This window comes from Mustela nivalis (assembly GCF_964662115.1).
Source record: "Mustela nivalis genome assembly, chromosome: 19".
Taxonomy (NCBI): domain Eukaryota; kingdom Metazoa; phylum Chordata; class Mammalia; order Carnivora; family Mustelidae; genus Mustela; species Mustela nivalis.
The window spans coordinates 36,635,316-36,653,358 of record NC_139038.1 but is presented as its reverse complement, the minus strand read 5'-3'; the positions used below and the strand labels follow the sequence as shown (position 1 = coordinate 36,653,358).

Sequence of the window (18,043 nt, the reverse complement as noted above, 5' to 3'; positions counted from 1 at the left end):
CCTTGATTAGTGTTGGACGTTTCCATCACTACTCTAATTGCCTGTCTGTCTACTCTGACTTGTGTGTTACCCCAGCCCCATACTCTCTTCTTTCCGCATTATCCCTTTAAGTGACCTCTTCTCTTCCACTTTGTATATGTAATTTTGGTGGGGCTGACCCCAACCACAGCTCCAGGAGTGTGTCTGACAACCAGGCCAGGCCAGTCTACTCCCAGCCACAGTGGCTGGTTCAGTTGGTTGATGTGGCTCTTGAGCCACATCAGTCAAATGAAACTTAACCTCTAAGAGGAATGTGAAACTGTTAGCCAAGTTCCCTTTTGTTCCAGAGTGTTCAGGGTGACAGTAGTTCCCCTTCTTGTAATTTTCTGGGCAGCCTAGCTTGCAAGTGTGGGACCATTCTGCCCACTTTGGGTGCTACCCCTCTTCCACTGAAGGGGTCTTCTAGAATGGGAACAGCACAGGCAGTAATGTTGTCAGGCCAGCTACCCTCTGTGCCAGTAATCTGAGCTATTTTAATCACTAACGCTTTACTCACAGAAGGCTCAAGGTAGGAGGATGTGTAGACCCAATTCTCTAAAGTCTCCTTCTCTGTTGTATTAGCTCAGCACAATTCTATTTGAAATGCATGGAGTGCCTGGGTGGCTCAGTTGGTTGGGCATCTACCTTCGGCTTGGGTCTTGATCCCAGGGTCCTGGGATTGAGCCCCACACTGAGCTCCCTGCCCAGCGGGGGCCTGCTTTTCTCCCTTTCCCACTGCCTGCTACTTTGCCTGCTTGTGTTCTTTCTCTGCATCAAATGAATAAGTAAAATCTTTAAAAAAAAAAAAAGAAAAGAAAAGAAAAGAAAAGAAAAGAAAAGAAAGAAAGAAAGAAAGAAAGAAAGAAAGAAAGAAAGAAAGAAAGAAAAAAGAAATGCATGGGGCACCTGGGTGGCTCAGTGGGTTAAAGCCTCTGCCTTCGGCTCAGGTCATGATCCCAGGCTCCTGGGATCAAGCCCCACATAGGGCTCTCTGCTTGGCAGGGAGCCTGCTTCCCCCCACACACACACCCCTTCTCTCTGCCTGCCTCTCTGCCTACTTGTGATCTCTGCCTGTCAAGTGAATAAAATCTTAAAAAAAAAAAAATGAAATGCAAACCACATTTACCGCACTTCCATCAAATTGCTATAAGCCTATAGCAATTGTGCCTCTTCGCTAAATTATTCCTTCCAAGCAATAGAACACCATAACATTTTTATCCTGAGAACTATCTTACTCAAACTTTTTGCTAAATTCCTTACAGCTTTTCTGGGCTGCTGTTAAACCTTTTGTCTACTTGTAATGACTGCACCAATGCCTATTCCCTTTCCTCCTGTCAGTCCTGTAGCTGTATCCAAAGTATAAAATTGACAGAGCCATAGAAATTTCATTCTTTAAATGCACAGTTTTAAGCATTTGCCATGTGTCCTTCCCTGCGCCCCCCCCCCCAGAGACATTAGACCACTAATTGTGTAATTACTACTTAGTTTTATAATGGTAGGTAGTGATGGGGCGGGTGGTGTTCCAGGTAAAAGGAAAAGTATGTTCACACTTCCTGAGGAAGTAAAGAGCTTGGTACATTTAATGAACTGAAAGAAAGAAAGATAGTACAGCTGGAGAGAGAGAATAAAGAAAGTAGCTGGGGTTGGCAGGGAAGTAACAGTTTGGAAAGTTCTGTTGAGTGTTTTGGAATGTTATCCTAAGGACAACGGGAAGCCAGTGGATTATGTCAAGTTGGATGGTGACATGATTAGATGTGTTAGCTAGGCTGGCAGAGAACAAGAGTGATGTGCGAGGTTAGAGGACTATTTAAGTCAACCCCAGTGAGTACTGTTAAGGGTGGTGACAGTGGAGACACAGAGAACCAGTCAGGTCTGAGAGAGAGATCTAAGGCCACAGGACTTGAGGGAATGGATGAGCAGAGGAAGAGGGAGTTGTGTTGGTAGCATGAGCAATTGTGTGTATGTGGCACCACATACTGGAGGCAAACAAATCAAGGGCTAAAAGTTTAAGTTCAGCGTAGGACGTGTTCTGATGCCTCAGACATCCAAAGGAAGATGTCTCATGGACACTTGAATATAGGGATCTGGAATGCAGGGAGAGAAAGAATCTGGGCGAGACATGAAGTGAGGTCTTTGTAGTCACGGAAGTGGCGAAGCTCATTCGGGAGGACCCTGTACTCAGGCGAGCCCAGGATACAGTAAGCCACAGAATCATCTGTGAATTTGGCCGCGAGGCACACAGGCCAACGAGGAGACAGGCGCTAGTTCTAGAGCACATTCTACCCGACAAGTCGGAACCAAAGTGTCTCTTTCAACAAGCCAAAGGTACACAAACTGGACGAGCCAGCAACTTTGCACTGCCAAAGTGGACTTCGTGCTGCGGAGGTAGCACGGACTCCTCCTGCCCTTGGCGCGTGATCTGTGCCTAGACTCGGGGGATGGAGATTGCTCTGGCCCCCAACAGCCATACTTGTGCTGCAGAGGGCGAGACTGAAGGGACCCGTCATCAAACGCTCTCGGCCCAAAGCCCAGTTTTTGTAGGGAGGGCCCCGCGGTGGGTGCCAGGGATAGGCTGGGAACCCGGTGAAGGCCGCTGTGAGGCGCCCACAGCGTCTCAGGCGACCCGGGAGGGCACAGCCCCGTCGCCCTAAGAGGTCGCCGGAAGTGAGCGCATCACTTCCGGTTCCCAGCCCTGTGGGTCGCTCTAGCGCGTCTCATCTCGCTGGCATTTGGACCGGTCTGTGCGGGTCGCTGCTGAAGGCAAGCCGCCGGGGCGTTCCTTGGCCGCGCAGAACGTTCTGGGGGCTGTTTGGCACACTGCCGGCTTCCACCCCCAGCTCTGGGCGGGGAGCATGCAGGCCTTTGCCACCCTCTATGGTCGCAGGTGCCACAACCCCGACCCCCATACCACGCGCGGAGCCGGGGCTGGAGGGGACTTCGAAGTCTGGGGCTGCCTCACGGGGTTGCACTGGAACTTTCTTCTGCGTTCCGGGGAGCTAAAGATTTGTATCTGCGTTTGGAAATGGCTCGAGGTCACGCATTCACTCTCCAAACCCACAGTTCCCGCCCGTCTTCAAAATTCGCTGCCATCCAAAACCACTGGTGTGTGGAAGAGCAAGTGTGCTTAGTCGCCTTCCTCAGAGAGGGGCAGGTATTGGATGCCGTGCCGCACATCAGATAGACTTAATCACAGCCTAGTGAGAGCGTGCGTTCTAGAACTAAGTGATGAGAACACACCGAAATAGGTAAAATCAAAACATTAGACAGTACAAGTGCATGTAACAGACATACTTGGGAGGTATCCAAGCGAACTATAGATTGCAGCAGATTCTCGGGATATATATATATATATATATATATATATATATATATATATATCCCCCCCTCATTCTATCACCAGTCTTTACAGGGTGTTAATGCAAGGAGGGATATCAAAGAATAAAAGACCAAAAAAAAAGGGGGGGGGCAGTCAAATGGGCATGAAAAGATGGATAATGATCCTCCTGACATCAGATCAATAAGCTTTTTCAATCTACAAAACTAAAGCAGATGAATATACATACTTCAAATGAAGATCATTGTTACTTTTTTAACAGGTGGTCAAAACAACACTTTACAGATAACTAGTACAATGAACCATTAGTCAAAATAGACTAATTAGATGAACTATAATCTGCTTTGTGCGCACACTAAGTAAATTGGCAGATTACTTGGAGCAAAATCTGCAGTATCAGATTGTGTTACATGCTGCAGTCTTCAGAACAATGCCACCTGATTCTATGGGACCTCAGAAGTTGAAGACTCAAAACACCAACATTTACTGTGAAATGTCACTTGTTTTCACTCCCTGTATACTGTGTTAGTCATTTTCTGTGTTAAATGGGGAGATGCGAATAGGCTATTAACTACTGCAACAAAGCTCTAAACAAAACTATATTGAATCCAACTCCTTCCAGATTAACTAAATCACACAATTTCTTTAGTTATAAAATATGAACTGTTGACATTTGAAATCTACTGAAATAATGCTGTTTTTATCAATGATGGCTTGTTAATACACCCTGGTATTCGGGCAACCACATTAAGGACTTGTTTGATACACATCTTCATCTCTGCACCAGCAACGGAAACCACATTTGTTCGAGTTAATTTCCTTAGTACAAAATTCTCACCCTGCATAGTATATCAATAGCCATGCTGCAAAAGATAGTAAGCCAATCAGTCATAACAGTAAACTGTGTTTCTCATCCTTATATTAATTTTTATCAAGTATTTCGTAACGCTAACATACTGGGCTAATATCTTCAAGTTAATAACAAACTGTGAAATCTAGCTCCATCAGTCAACATTGTAAACAGAAAGATGAAAAAGCCATCATTATAAAAACAGCATGGATCTCATTGGTGGACTGACTCCTTCCTCCAACTTTTTGGGCTCAGAGCAGCTTGAATTACATCCAGCAAATATAATTAGGTGAAGTGTACAATAAGGCAACAACTGAAAATATGCTTCTTTTACAGTAACTGACACTCAGGTTTTTTTTTTAATTTTTAATTTTTTTCGGCGTACCAGTCATTAGCAATGATTATTCCACCAAAAAGTTATCTTAATTACACTCAAGTGTATGTTAATGTTTTTTATAGAAGTGCTAATTTTCTAATATCTTTAAGGAGGTTTGGCATAATCTTACAAAATCAGAAGAATAAAGAAAAATGTAAAACCTGAATTGAATTGTGAAGGAAGCTTCATCTGAGAAGGTGACTTCACATATTGAGGTGCACAACAGCATTTAGGGCATAAATTCTCACCTTCCCCCATACTGTTGTAGGAGCAAAGCAAAGAATGACAGCTTCCATCTTTTATGTCAGCCCCATTCTGTCCGCTTACCTTCTAGGACAGCCTTCTCTACTTTCTGCAGCAACTACACGAGTAGGGGCCACATTCCCAGTTTCATTCCCCAACCTGTAACTCTGTTCAGCCACCAAAAGCAGAAGCAGGAGAGCTGATGGACAGTGCTTTCTGGCATTTAGCAAAGATCATTATATCCCAAAGTTGGCTGATAAGAAATTTAGCTGGAGACCATCTTTCTACACAATTCTAAGTCCCCAGAGATCTGCTGAAGAACAACCTACAGATGACCTCACTTTTTTTAAGACCCTAAAGCCCTAGCAGACTGGCATCTCATATTGAGTCGAGACATCAGAGTCTAGTATGACCTTGACATTCAGAGCACAGGGTCTCAGCAGTGGATCTGCAAAGAAGAAACAAGAATAACAAAAAGGGGGATAGAAGTGGGTGAGCTGGGTTAGTCTCCATTTCCCTCACTCACCAGGACTATTTTCTTGCCTCTCAGCAGTGGTAAGAGCTTACAGCAGTAGCCAGCATGTCTTTGTATACTCAGTTCCCAACGTGCTATTCCACCGAAAGACCACACCTTGAAGGTACTGCTCTCCTAAAGAGCCCTGTTTCTGCTCGAGAGCTTTCCCAGCAGTGATCCCATGCTAGTCAGTGCTGGACTTCCATACTGTTTCGGTAGAATTAAGACCATTCTCACATCCTGTTCAAAAGTCCATTAGAAACTAGTTTTGCTGATAGGCACACAATTTTGCTGTAAAGAGAAATTGTGTACGAATGTATATTTGCACGATTCCCTGATTTTTTAACATTAGCAACCATTCCGTTCAACCATATTTTGCTCTTCTATTTATATGTTACAGCAGGTATCTAAAGACCTATATATTTTCAAGTAGTTTGGTTAAACTCTAATAGTTTTCTGTATATGTTTTTCTTTGGCGATCAGGAGGATTTTTTTTTTTCATCAAAATCCAACTAAAACCCTAAGGACTGTATTCTGTAAAGTTTGCAATCTCTGATCGGATCATAGGGATGGGAGATTGAACTGGGAGTCTTGGGGAATCTTTCTGTTGCTTTATTACCATACACGTTAAGTCAGGCTTGGGATAAAGCACAAAGGCAATGAAAGGGTTCTAGGATGCGTGTGCACAGGGTAGCCTCCATGATGACCATCCTCACCCACCCATCTCAGCCTTCCTGGCTGCTTGCGGACCTAACACAAATGCAGACACATAACAGGATTGAAGAATGCACAACCTTCAGCATCACAGAGACCCAAGGTTAAATGCCAGCTTCAGCACATTGCTATTTTTTGTCTTCGGCAAGATACTGTCTTTACCTCTGTGGGCTTCAGTTTCCTCATTTATGAAACAAGGATAGCCCTTTCTCTGTCACACTTACCCTGAAGATTAAATTAGATAATACATGTGAAGCATCTAGCATGTTCACTGAACAATAATTACTCTTATTCATAGAAAGGCAGGTAATGTGCTTTGGTAGCAACTTGGAGGTAACTCCTTCCAGAGAGGAGCAAGTATGTTTCCCTAGGTCAAGTCCAGGCACCAGAAAAGGCTATGGGCAGACTGCCAAAATTCCTTGCAAATGTGTCACAAAGGCCAGTGGCATTATATGTGAGAATGGAACTCCACGAATACTAATAGCCATTATGATACCAACTTGTCTACTTAATTTGGGAACCTTTCACAGCAGGTGTAAAAGCTTCTAAACTACATCAGAAAATCATGTATGAAATATCATTTCTTACAAATGTTACATTTAGTTAAGACCCCAAAAAGCATAAGACAGATATAGACAAATTACTTTACTAGATACTAGGTCTGCAGAACTGGCAAAAAAAAAAAAAAAAAAAAGAAAGAAAGAAAGAAAAAGAAATGAAGAAAAGAAAAGAAAAGGGAAAGTTTCCTTCTTCTAAAACTTACTTAGAAACCGTGTAACAAAAGTAAAAGAATATCTAGGAACACTTTCGTTTTAATGAAAACTGAATTTAAAAAAAAGTCCTTATCATTCTCTGACTCATACAAATAGAATGTGTACAGGGAATGAGTTACTGAGTTAAAATCATGGCTTCACGCACTAGCTGACATTGACTGCTTCCTCAGCTATAAAACAGAAGTCATAATGCCTAAAGCAAGTTCTGGTGGGTACTAAGTGACATGGGATGCATGTAAAATGCCTGGCACATAAAGGGTAACTGGTTCCCAGTTTTCAATCCAGATACTAAGAAGCACAGCATTAATGAAAACTTGCTAGATTTACGTGGTGGTTTTCGTATGGGTTTGCTGATGAACAGTGAGATGCATATACAACCTGAAACCTTTCCCACATGTGCTACATTTAAAAGGTTCCTCTCCCTTGTGGCTCTTCTGGTGACATGCAAGCTCTGAATCCAGAATAAAACTTTTTGCACATGTTTTGCATTTATGGGGCTTTTCCCCTCTATGAATGCTCTGATGGGAAATGAGCTCAGAAACACGCAGGAAGGTCTTCGCACACTCAGGACATTTTAAGGGTTTGAATTTTGAGAACAAAAGTAGATTATCCCCACAGTCGCTGCAGTGTTCAGAGTCATCCTCATGACCCTGCTCGGGGAGAAAAAGGTGCGAGGGCTGCCCGAAACACTTCACACACCGAGGGCACTGGTACTGGGTGGCTGACATGTGCGTTTTCTCACGCAAACCCAGATTTGTGTTCTGACCAAAATATTTACTGCAGTTGGTACATTCATAAGTTTTAGCAGTGTGGATTTTCTGATGCTGTGACAATCCTGGGAGCCACGTAAAACCTCTCCCACATACGCTACATGTGTGGGGTTTCTCCTTTACGTGGATATTCCTGTGCCGAGACAGATGTGAGTGCTGGCGGAAGCTGCTGCCACACTCAGCACACTTATAAGGCTTCTCACCAGTATGGATCCTCCTGTGTGTCCTCAGATTGGCTCTATGATTGAAAATCTTCCCACAGTCACCACATTTATACTTTTTGTCCCCTGAATGAGTTTTCTGATGCAAAACAAGGTATGAGTTATCACTGAAGCTTTCATCACATTCAGGACACTTGTACAAATTTTTGGCTTCTTCCCCAGGAAATTCAAGAATTTCAGAAAGTGCTCTGGTTCCTAAACATTGAGATAGTTCTAGTAATGGGGTTTGGTTTTCAATGGTAACTAATAGGCTTATGAGCCTTTTCTTGCAAGCAGGAGCTCCACCTGATACTTTCCTTTCTGGGTCTCCAACTCCAGTCTCGGATTTTTCTGGGTAATAGACAAGGGGCACAGTGATGGAGGAGTTTTCTGCGGCAAGTTCTTCAAATCCTGTAGACTCTAGATTCAACAGTTGAGAAGTCTCAGTCTTGCCTTCCCCTCCTGTTGATAAAACAAAGCAAAACATAGACAACACCCTCAAGTGGTACTGCGGAAAGAGCAAGCTACTTACACAAGGACCAAGAACCCACAGAGGGCTTATCCTAGACCCCAGACACTCGTACTAAACAAAATCAGGCTGGCAGGCTCCACTGACTTCCCAGAGGATCGAGGTTGTTGGTCCTCGAGGGGAGGAAGGGGAAAAGAGGTATAACTGAATTAGGGTCTAGCAGGATGGGAACCAAGGGAAATCTTGGTAGATGCTGTCCAGGGGAGGTTTCCGATTAATGCCCTGAGTCTCAAGAACTTTTAATCATTTACGCAATCTCAAGTGACTGCTGAGCGACCATAACTGGAGTAGAGACGGGGATTCCTATTTAGGAGAGAAAGAGAGCAAGTGCGTATTTTTCTACCTAGCAGAGAAATAACACGGTTATTAGAAATAGTTTTATTGTCACCAGGAGAGTTCTTCAAAATTTCTTTACCTCTCCTGGAGGAAAGATCAAGGTAGAGCTGCCGTGCATACAGCAGCCAAAGATAAGTGGTCTCACTGCTAGGATGGCTAACAGAACTTGAGCTGCCAAAAATCTTTCTTCCTTAATATTTTTCAAAATATTCTTGATTTGTAAAGCCAACATATCAATATAAAAGGGGTCTTTTCCTTCCAGAGAAACAGCCCTATGATTGCCATTGCACACTGCCTGGGATGGATTTCTGGGCTGCAGTGCAGTGTGGGAATCCAAATGACACCCCGTGGTTTTGCTGTTTTGAGGAGACCAAATTCAGGGATGCCAGGATGGCTAGAATTTCACAAAAAAGTACTGCAGAAGAGGCAGGTGCCCAGGCAGGGCTGTAGACATCTAGGTAGGGCATAGTATTAAGACTTGGGCAGAGTATTATTCTGTAAGTGCGCATGAGTATCCCAGACTGGGAAAAGAGCCATCAGAAAGGAACACAGAACAATCTTCAGAGTTCACACTACATACACAGTTCAATAGTTCATGTTCCTGACAGCTAAGATGGAATACACAAGCTATCAGGCTCCATCTTCAGAAAGACATTGCCTTAGCAGCAGGTCATATGGGCCCTAGCCTGAAGGCTGCTCAGAACACAGCCTAACAAAGCAAAAAAGCAAGCCATGAAAGGATCATACCAATCCCAAGTAACTTAAATACAAAGTACAAAAAATAGTTTTAAAAGTACAACAAAAGCCAACATCCAGCAACAGAATACTGACAATGTCCAGCATCCAATCAAAAATTACCAGACATGTAGAGAAGCAGAGGCTATGACCCATAACTAGGAGCAAAATCAATGAACAGAAACAGACCCAGAAATAACACAGATGATGAAACTAGTAGAAACAATGTTAGAATAGCTATAACCATACTTCTTAGGATCAACAAGGTAGAGGGAAACATGAACATGATGAAGAGAGAGGTGGAAAATATGAAACACGAGTTAGGATATAGTTCCAAGAGTCAACCCTAGTCAGAGACAAACTCTACTCGGGTATGGGAACATTTCTGCATGTAGTTCCCCTTATGTGAAAATGGCATAGCACCCCCTTAAGAGTAAATCAATTTTGAATCTTTAGTAGATAATAGTAACCTATACTCATTAAGTTTTGCAAGTAAAACTATGAATTGACTTTTTTATTTTTAAAGATTTTGTTCATTTACTTGACAGATCGAGATCACACAGGCCAGAGAGGCAAGCGGGGCGGGGGGGGGGGTGGGGGGGGCAGGGAAGCAGGCTCCCTGCCGAGCAGAGAGCCTGATGCAGGGCTCGACCCCAGGACCCTGAGATAATGACCTGAGCTGAAGGCAGAGGTTCAACCCACTGAGCCACCCAGGGGCCCCTGTGAATTGACTTTAACAAATATTTGGGAAGATTACTGGGTACTGTCATGTCTCGTGTAAAACCACAGTCACTGTACTAGATAGGATTTTTTAAGAAAACATCATATTCTCTGAATACCACACTGTCATGCAAGCTCTTGTCATATCCACACAGATCAGACAGAGGTAGGTCCCATACCCCCATACCAACATGTGAATGAGACATGGAATCCTGTTCCTAGAACTGACTGAAGTTCGGAAATGCAGGAAAACCAGCTGCCTTACCCATCAAGACCACATCCTTGAAACACTCCTGGGTAGTGTCTCTGCTGAGGGACCTCTGGGCAGGGTGCAGACTCACATACTCCTCTTGAGAAAAATACACAGCCAGATCCTCAAACAGCATTGGCCCCTGAAACAACATGAGAGCCCATCTCAGGGTAGAAGGACCCCAAGGCGACCCCCTCAGTTTAGGGACTGACAAGAGCTACAAACATCAGAACCAAGGGAGGAAGGGGCTTGGTGTAAAAGGTTCGTGAGTGCTGGGGATGGTGTTTATAAATAAATGGGTCCTAAGTGTGGTGGTAGAAACTAGGAAGGAGTAAAAATGGACGTAATTTCTGAAGCAGTGTTATAGGGGCCAAGACAGTAAACTGTAAGGAGTTCTAGAAGAGACTTCTAGAAAAGATGAGGGAACTCTCAGGGAGGGAAACCATTATGTGCAGATGCTCTAAGGGAAAGAAAACTGAGCAGCCCAGGAAGAATCATGAAAAGGGACAGGGGTTCCACTGTTCTCCCAACATCCTTTTGCTTCCTAGTCTCCTCCTCCTTGCAAGTGACGCTCACTGCTAAGCTCTCTTTGGAATCAAATCCAGGCCTAGTCCTCCTTCCCTTAGTTTATCCGTCTTCTAAAGTAACAGTACCTCGTCGCGATTACGAATCATCTGGGGCTTTCGTTTCTGTGTTTATTCAAAAGGTGTGGGATATGCCTAGAAATCTGCAAGTTTAAGCAGTATTCCAGAAAGCCACTTTGAGGAACTCTGATAGCCTTCTCCAACGGGCCCTACTCCCAGTTGGTGGTTCTGAAAGGAAGAATGTGATAGGCCATTTCTCCCAAGTGCCTGGTCCAGGGACAAAGACAGCTTCATCGAAGAGCTATTTGGGCATCGGGAGCCCTCCCACTGAGACGGGCATTCCTAGCCCTCTTCCGAGGGAGGGCAGGCAGAGGCCGGAAAGTAGCAACAGGAACTGGGACCCCGAGAAGGGACCTGTTCTTACCTGGGCCCCCGTTGTCGGAAGCGTGGACGCCATCTCAGGGGCAGGGAGTGCCTTCCTCAAGTGCCACACTGACTTCGAGACAGATCTAGGAGGGGAGAGAATATTCCTCAGAGGAGCCAGTTTGGCTGCAAAGCCCCTCCGTGCACTCTCAAGGCTTCCTCGCTTTCCCAACCCCTTTAATACCTGAGCCCAAGGCTCCTATCCGCAGCCCAGCCTCGGCGGGGCCGACTCCTGGGCCGGCCAGGTCCCACCTACCGCTCCAAGACTAGTGATGTTAGAAAGTCTCCCGCTACCCGGTCAAAAGGAGCAGAGGGCGACGCCCGACTGGCACTTTAGACGGAGAGCCACAACCACTGCGAGTCTCCCACGCTCCTCTATGCTGCAGTTGCCGGGAAAGCAGCCGGAAACGGCCCGCCCCCTTGCTGTCATTAAACTCTGCCCTGTGACTGGCCAGAGCTCCTCCGAAGGGGGCAGTCCTTCTTGTGTGTTGACCAATCGAGTCCGTTAACGGAGGACCGATGCCTCAACGGCATGCTGGGAGATGTAGTTTTCCTTCTGTCTCCCGAAGTAAGTATGTCCGGTTCCGCTGCCTGCGTTTCCCGGGTGAGCTGCGGGCAGCTAAGTGAATCGGTAGAGTGTGATGAGGTAGGGTGACCTCGGAGCGACGTAATGTTTCGGGGAAATTGGAAAGTAAGAAGACAGGGAGACTCCGAGCCCGAAGGACTATTTGGCACCGAAATGTGGTTTCGGGCGGCAGTGCCCTGTGGGCCCAAAATGTGGGTCCGGCCGGGGTGAGTGAGGTGAGTGGCCAGGAGTGCAAGTCCTAGTCTTGGCCTGAGCAGTTAAGTCCGCTGTTCTGGGCGGACTGCGGGGCCGTGGAGTGAAAAGGGGTGTCTTCTGCGTGGACAGAGTTCAGATCGGCTTTGGCTAGGTTGCTAGGCTCTGATCCAAAGCATTTTAGGGGAGTTGTGTCCCGCGGCTGTGGCCGAGCTGAGCCAAATGAGGCTCAGAGCCACAGCGGATTTCTAGCGGACGTAGAGCCTTTGACTTGCTCTGCGAGGCGTGAGCAATACCTCATATGCGGCCTGTCCTATTGCCACATATTTTATACTTCATTGGCCTTGGGTGCCCTGGTGTAGGGATTTGGAATTTAAAATTGAGCTCCTTCTCAAGCTTTGCCACTGATTGCTCGGGTCATCTTGGCCAATATACGACTTTGCTTTCCTAAGCTGCAAACAGTTCCAAATGCTTCTCCTCGGAGGGTGGTTTCAAATAAGTTGTCAGTTTACAAAGGTGCCAATTTACAAAGATGAAAAGGCAAGGCTAATACGTACGTTAATAGAAAATACTGGGTAAATCTCAATGTATTTTCTTATTCTAGGAACACGTTCCTGTATCTAAAAGGTTACTCAAGAAATGGTTGCATGGTTATTGAAACAATATTTTCAGAACTGATAAAATAAGTAGTGGGAACCGGTGGACTATCCGATGGGACAGTTTCACTTGTAAGTAGCAGAAAACCCAACAAAACTATGTTCTAAAGTAGCGCAGGTGCAGATTGGTTAGTTCAGTGGCTCGGTGACACAGTCAAGGTCCCAGTGCTTCGATATTTCTCCTCTGCCATCCTTAGCATATCGGTGAAAGTGACAGTGGAAACCACATAATACATGCGGATGTGCATTGTGACAGATACCCATCCTAAACCGGTAATTATCAAAGATAAAAAGACTATACCTACCATAATTGGTTTTGACCAACCACAGTTCACCCCCCAGCACTGGGGGAAGGACCCAGCCTCCCCTGGCCAATTACCTGCACAAAATCAGGGCTCTGTCGGAAAAGAAAAAGAAGGAAGTAGAACAGATGTCAAATAGGTAACTAAGATCATCTGCCACAAGGGACATCTCCTGCCAGCAAAGAGCTAGGCCTTCTGAGAACGGGTCCCAAAAGAGGTATTGGGGGGAGGGGGCGGGGAAAGGTGGTAAACGGACTGGTGGAAGAATAAGGAAAAATTTCCCCACAGGCTAGACCGTCCAAAGCATAAATGTTGAAGAAAAGCTAACAGCCTGGTTCATAGAGGTCTAAACTGAAAGCACGTTCATCTTTGACTCATGGTAGTGCTCAAGTAGTCATGTTACCCCCCACCTTTGTGCTTATATTTAACGTTATTTCTATGTCAAGGATATCTCATTTAGGGCTCACAGGCTCCTGATTTTGATTTTTGACTCTTTCACCAAGAACAAAAGGCTCTTGTGTCTTTTTCCTCCAAACTTTGGTCTCATAACAAGGAGAGAAACACAGTTTCCACTGACCAGAAGTGAAGCTTGTGGTGTTAACTCAATGGATAATCAGAGAAGGTTATCTCTGAAATAGGAAAGGAAACTAAATCTTCCCTAGACCCTGTAAGTACTGAAGTTAAGCAAGTACATGAAGAAAGGGGCTTGAGAGATGGATCTTGTTTAAAGTAAAGAGATGAGATACAGAGCCCAAGACCCAAGATTGAAAGGATAAGACTGAATTATATGTCCAAATTGGATTTTTAAAAATCTGAGATGCTTGATGATATATCCATTATATGTTCAAGTAACAGATTTTTTAAAAAGATTTTATTTATGAGAGAGAGAGAGATGTGTGGGGCGCCCCTCCAGTAACAGATTTTAATTGTCAAAACTCAAAAATCCTGGGGTGCATGGAGACTGCTTAAGAGTCTCTCTCTCCCTCTGCCCCTCTCCTCCCTGTCCTCCCTGTCCCCCCAACCCCGTTCACTTACACACTCTCTAAAAAATAACAAAAACAAAACTAAAAGACCTCAAAAATCCTTCTGGCACAACCTTCTGACAATCTTCTTCATTTCAGCCTTTAAAATATCATAATAATCTGTATGTATTAAAATTCTTTTGTAGCCAAAGATCTGTTGTCTCTCTGGAGATCACATTATCTTTTTAAAAATGAAAAATAACAGTTTTTTTTTTAAAGGTTTTGTTTATTTGACAGATCACATGGAGGTGGAGAGAGAGGGGAACAGGCTCCCTGCTGAGCAGAGAGCCCAATGCAGGGCTCGATCCCAGGACCCTGAGATCATGACTTGAGCTGAAGGCAGAGGCTGAACCCACTGAACCACCATGGTGCCCCCCCCCCAAAATAACTTTTTATAGGAGCATCTGGGTGGCTCGGTCCATTAAGCATTCAGCTCGGGTCATGATCCTGGGGTCCTGGGATCAAGGCCCAAGTCGGGGCTCCCTGCTCGGCAGGGGGCCTACTTCCCCCTCTCTTTCTGCCCATCATCCCCCTCATGCTCTCTCACTGTCTCTCAGTCTCAAATAAAATAATCTTTTAAAAAATAATAACATTTTATTATTAGAAAAAGCAGTATGTGTACATTTTAGAAAGTTAGAAAATACAGATATGAAAAAAATAGAAAATAAAAGTGCCATATTCTTATCATTCAGAGATTACCATTGTTCCCTTTTAAGTATAGATATTTTCCCTAGTAAGTTTCAACATAATTTCCAGAACAAATTGCTAAGTTTGGCGTTGTTTTTTTTTTTGTTTTGTTTTGTTTTTTTAAAGATTTTATTTATTTATTTGTAAGAGAGAGAGAGAGTGAGAGCGAGCACAGGCAGACAGAGTGGAAGGCAGAGTCAGAGGGAGAAGCAGGCTCCCTGCGGAGCAAGTAGCCCGATGTGGGACTCAATCCCAGGACGCTGGGATCATGACCTGAGCCAAAGGCAGCTGCTTAACCAACTGAGCCACACAGGTGTCCCAAGTTTGGCATTTTTAACATTCCCAGACAGTACTGTTTTTCAGGGTCCATTATTTAAAAATAAGTATGTTTCTAGCCATTACGGCCTTTGTATCCTTCGTGAGATATAAATACCAATGAGAAATTGTCGGGGCCATGTCAGAATGTACCAGAAGAGCGTAGATAAACAAGATTAGCTTCTTCTCTCAACTTCAGCAAGAGGCTTTTCTCGCAGGAATCCAGAATGCATGTCGGGGCAGTTAGGAACCTGGGCTCATTAGTATCCCGTCTCTAGTGAAGGGAGTGGGGGTTGCTGGTTATGCCTGCAGGACTTACTGTCACAGCAAGAGGCTGTCACGACTTTGAAGCTAAAATTACCTCTAACTGGGCAGGAATTCCTTCATCAGAGAGACCAAAAAAGAAAGAGAAAGCAAGGAGGAAGAGAGAAAGGGAGGAAGGAGGAAAGAAAAGAAAGAGAAAGAGGAAGAAAGAAGGAAGGGAGGAAGAGAGGCAGCTAAGGGCTCTCGGTTATGCCTCCAGTATATTCATACTATGGCAACAAAGTGCTTTTCCTCTTGTGTCAACTCTAACAGAATTCTTTCTTAGTCACTGAGGATAGAAATACTTCCAAAGGAAGATTCTGGACCTACTGATACTGATTGATTATTGCAAATAGAAGCTGTAAGCAGAGACTCCTGGAGGCTGATAAGATCTACAGAGCCTACAGGTTGGGCACAGTGAGGACAGAGAAGGAACAGCGAGTTGGAGAGTAGACCAGAAGACTACATGCTCAGACAATTCATTTCCCCCCGAAGGACCCTACAGATTGAGCCTAAGGAGATCAGGGGTTTAATGAGACACTTGACCCAGGAGTGAACAAATCAGCATGGAACGGCCAGGAAGGAAGTGATGGACTTGCCTTGTTTTCCCCTGCAGCAGACAGAAAGGCTGTATTGGAGGACCAAGGTGCCGAGCCAGCCCGAGCAGGGAGAGGAGTTGCAGAGAGTGAGTCAAAGCTGGCAGCATCTTGGTGCAGATGGTGTGCTCACGGTCAGAGGAAACCCACTGAAATGAAACCCATTTTTTTTTAAGATTTTATTTATTTATTTGACAGACAGAGATCACAGGTAGGCAGAGAGGCAGGCAGAGAGGGAGGAAGGGAAGCAGGCTCCCTACTGAGCAGAGAACCCGATGCGGGGCTTGATCCCAGGACCCTGGGATCATGACCTGAGCTGAAGGCAGAGGCTTTAACCCACTGAGCCACCCAGGCGCCCCTGAATTGAAACCCATTTTATTAGTCAAGATTTTTTTTTAAGATTTTATTTGTTTATTTGATACAGAGGAAGATCTCATATAGGCAGAGAAGAGGGCAGAGAGGAGGAAGCAGGCTCCCCACTGAGCAGAGAGCCCGATGCGGGGCTTGATCCCAGGACGCTGGGATCATGACCTGAGCCAAAGGCAGATATTTAACCAACTGAGCCACCCACGTGCCCTAGTCAGTATTTCTTAAATATTAATACTGAATGATAGAGGGTGGATAGTAAAACACATGCTTTTGTTTTGCTGGTAGGTGAGTAAAGGAGCATATTTTTAAATAAAGTCTTTATAAAGTAATTTGTCTCTAGTATACATATCATGAGGTTCAGAACTCTTCATACCATTTGACCTTGTAAATCTAATTGTAAATATCTACCTGTATTAATTGGGCATCCGATTTCATTAACTATACACAGAGACCCAAAACAACATTGGCTTATACAAATAGAAATATATTTTTCTCTCACATTTAATTCAAGCCGGTTTGACAGCTGTGCCCTGGAAAGCTGCCTGGGACCCAGGCTCCTGCTGCTTTGCGCTTCCCTACTCGTAGGGTATTTTCTCTCCTGACTCTCAGACTCCCAGTCCAGCTTGGCTCACTGCCCTGTCTCAGTCACAGCCGGCAGGAAGAGGGAAGGGAGGGCACGCCCCTTTCTTTTCAGGGCAGAACTTGGAGGTTGCATGTGCCACTTTGAGTCCCATCCTATTAGCTGGAACTTAGTCACATAGTCAGAGAACCACACCTAACTCAGGGGAGGCTAGGAAACAGAAGTTATTCTGGGTAGCCCATGCCCAGTTGAAAAGCAGAGGCTGTATCACGATGAGAAGAGGAAAGTAGGGCCGCCTGGGTGGCTCAGTCTGTTAAGCATCTGCTTTCAGCTCAGGTCATGATCCCAAGGTCCTATGATTGAGTCCTGCTTTGGGCTCCCTGCTCAGTGGGGAGTCTGCTGCTCCCTCTGCCTGCCTCCCTGTGCCTGTGTTCACTCTCTGGCATATAAATAAATAAAATCTTTTTTTAAAAAGAGGAAGGAGAAGAAGAAATTGGACACTGGGACATCTGGCAGCCAGTGCCATGTTATCCTAAGGAAATGTGTTGAAAATGGAAAATCATGAAGGTGTTTATTGCAGAATTATGTACAGTAGAAAAAAGTGGGAATGACCTAAAGTCTAAGAATTTTTCCTCTTTCTCAGGAGGAAATGTCACAGCCAATTAACATGTTATTTTTAAGGAGTTTTACCAAATATGGGGAAGTGCTAACATTAAAAATTATTAAAGCAGGGGCGCCTGGGTGGCTCAGTGGATTAAGCCGCTGCCTTCGGCTCAGGTCATGATCTCAGTGTCCTGGGATCAAGCCCCGCATCATGCTCTTTGCTCAGTGGGCAGCCTGCCTCTCTCTCTCTCTCTGCCTGACTCTTTGCCTACTTGTGATCTCTCTCTCTGTCAAATAAATAAATAAAATTTTTTTAAAAAATTATTAAAACATATCAAACTATACATAAAATACTATCATTATTAAAAATACACTGAAGAGAGCAAAAAGGAGACATACAAATGTTGAGTGATCATCTTGGGCTGGCAAGCAAAGGGTAATTTTTTCTTCTTTATACTCTTCT

General features: G+C 44.7%; 2 protein-coding genes across 10 annotated transcripts in view; one reads left to right on the top strand and one right to left on the bottom strand.

Annotated features, from left to right (window-relative positions):
• Positions 1–18,043, top strand: part of LOC309854327 (clusterin-associated protein 1) — a 113,801-nt gene that overhangs the window by 17,581 nt on the left and 78,177 nt on the right. Inside the window, exon 1 of one of the 8 annotated variants that reach the window (XR_014306158.1) lies at positions 11,932–12,170. The exons of 5 other annotated variants lie outside the window; for them this stretch is intronic. The gene's annotated coding sequence lies outside the window, so the exon portion shown is untranslated. Of the gene's footprint in view, positions 1–11,931; positions 12,171–18,043 lie in introns of those variants that run through there. 2 more of the 8 variants (XR_014306159.1, XR_014306160.1) reach the window with 2 other exon arrangements.
• On the bottom strand, positions 4,025–11,827 carry ZNF597 (zinc finger protein 597). 2 transcript variants are annotated; one of them, XM_082713355.1, is made up of 4 exons: positions 11,664–11,827; positions 11,371–11,455; positions 10,378–10,504; positions 4,025–8,254 (listed from the first exon to the last, which is right to left on the bottom strand). In XM_082713355.1, the coding sequence occupies exons 2-4, from the start codon at positions 11,401–11,403 to the stop codon at positions 7,146–7,148; spliced, it is 1,269 nt and encodes a 422-aa protein (XP_082569481.1). In that variant the 5' UTR covers positions 11,404–11,455; positions 11,664–11,827; the 3' UTR covers positions 4,025–7,145. The 2 variants fall into 2 exon arrangements, with proteins under 2 accessions (XP_082569481.1, XP_082569480.1); XM_082713354.1 differs by having other exon boundaries at positions 11,554–11,826.

Coding starts and splice junctions, on each gene's coding strand:
- ZNF597 (XM_082713355.1), bottom strand. CDS start 11,403: ATGGCGTCCACGCTTCCGACAACGGGGGCCCAG. Junction 10,505..11,370: donor TTCCGACAACGGGGGCCCAG/GTAAGAACAGGT, acceptor ATGTTGTTTCAG/GGGCCAATGCTGTTTGAGGA. Junction 8,255..10,377: donor CAAGGATGTGGTCTTGATGG/GTAAGGCAGCTG, acceptor TTTTATCAACAG/GAGGGGAAGGCAAGACTGAG.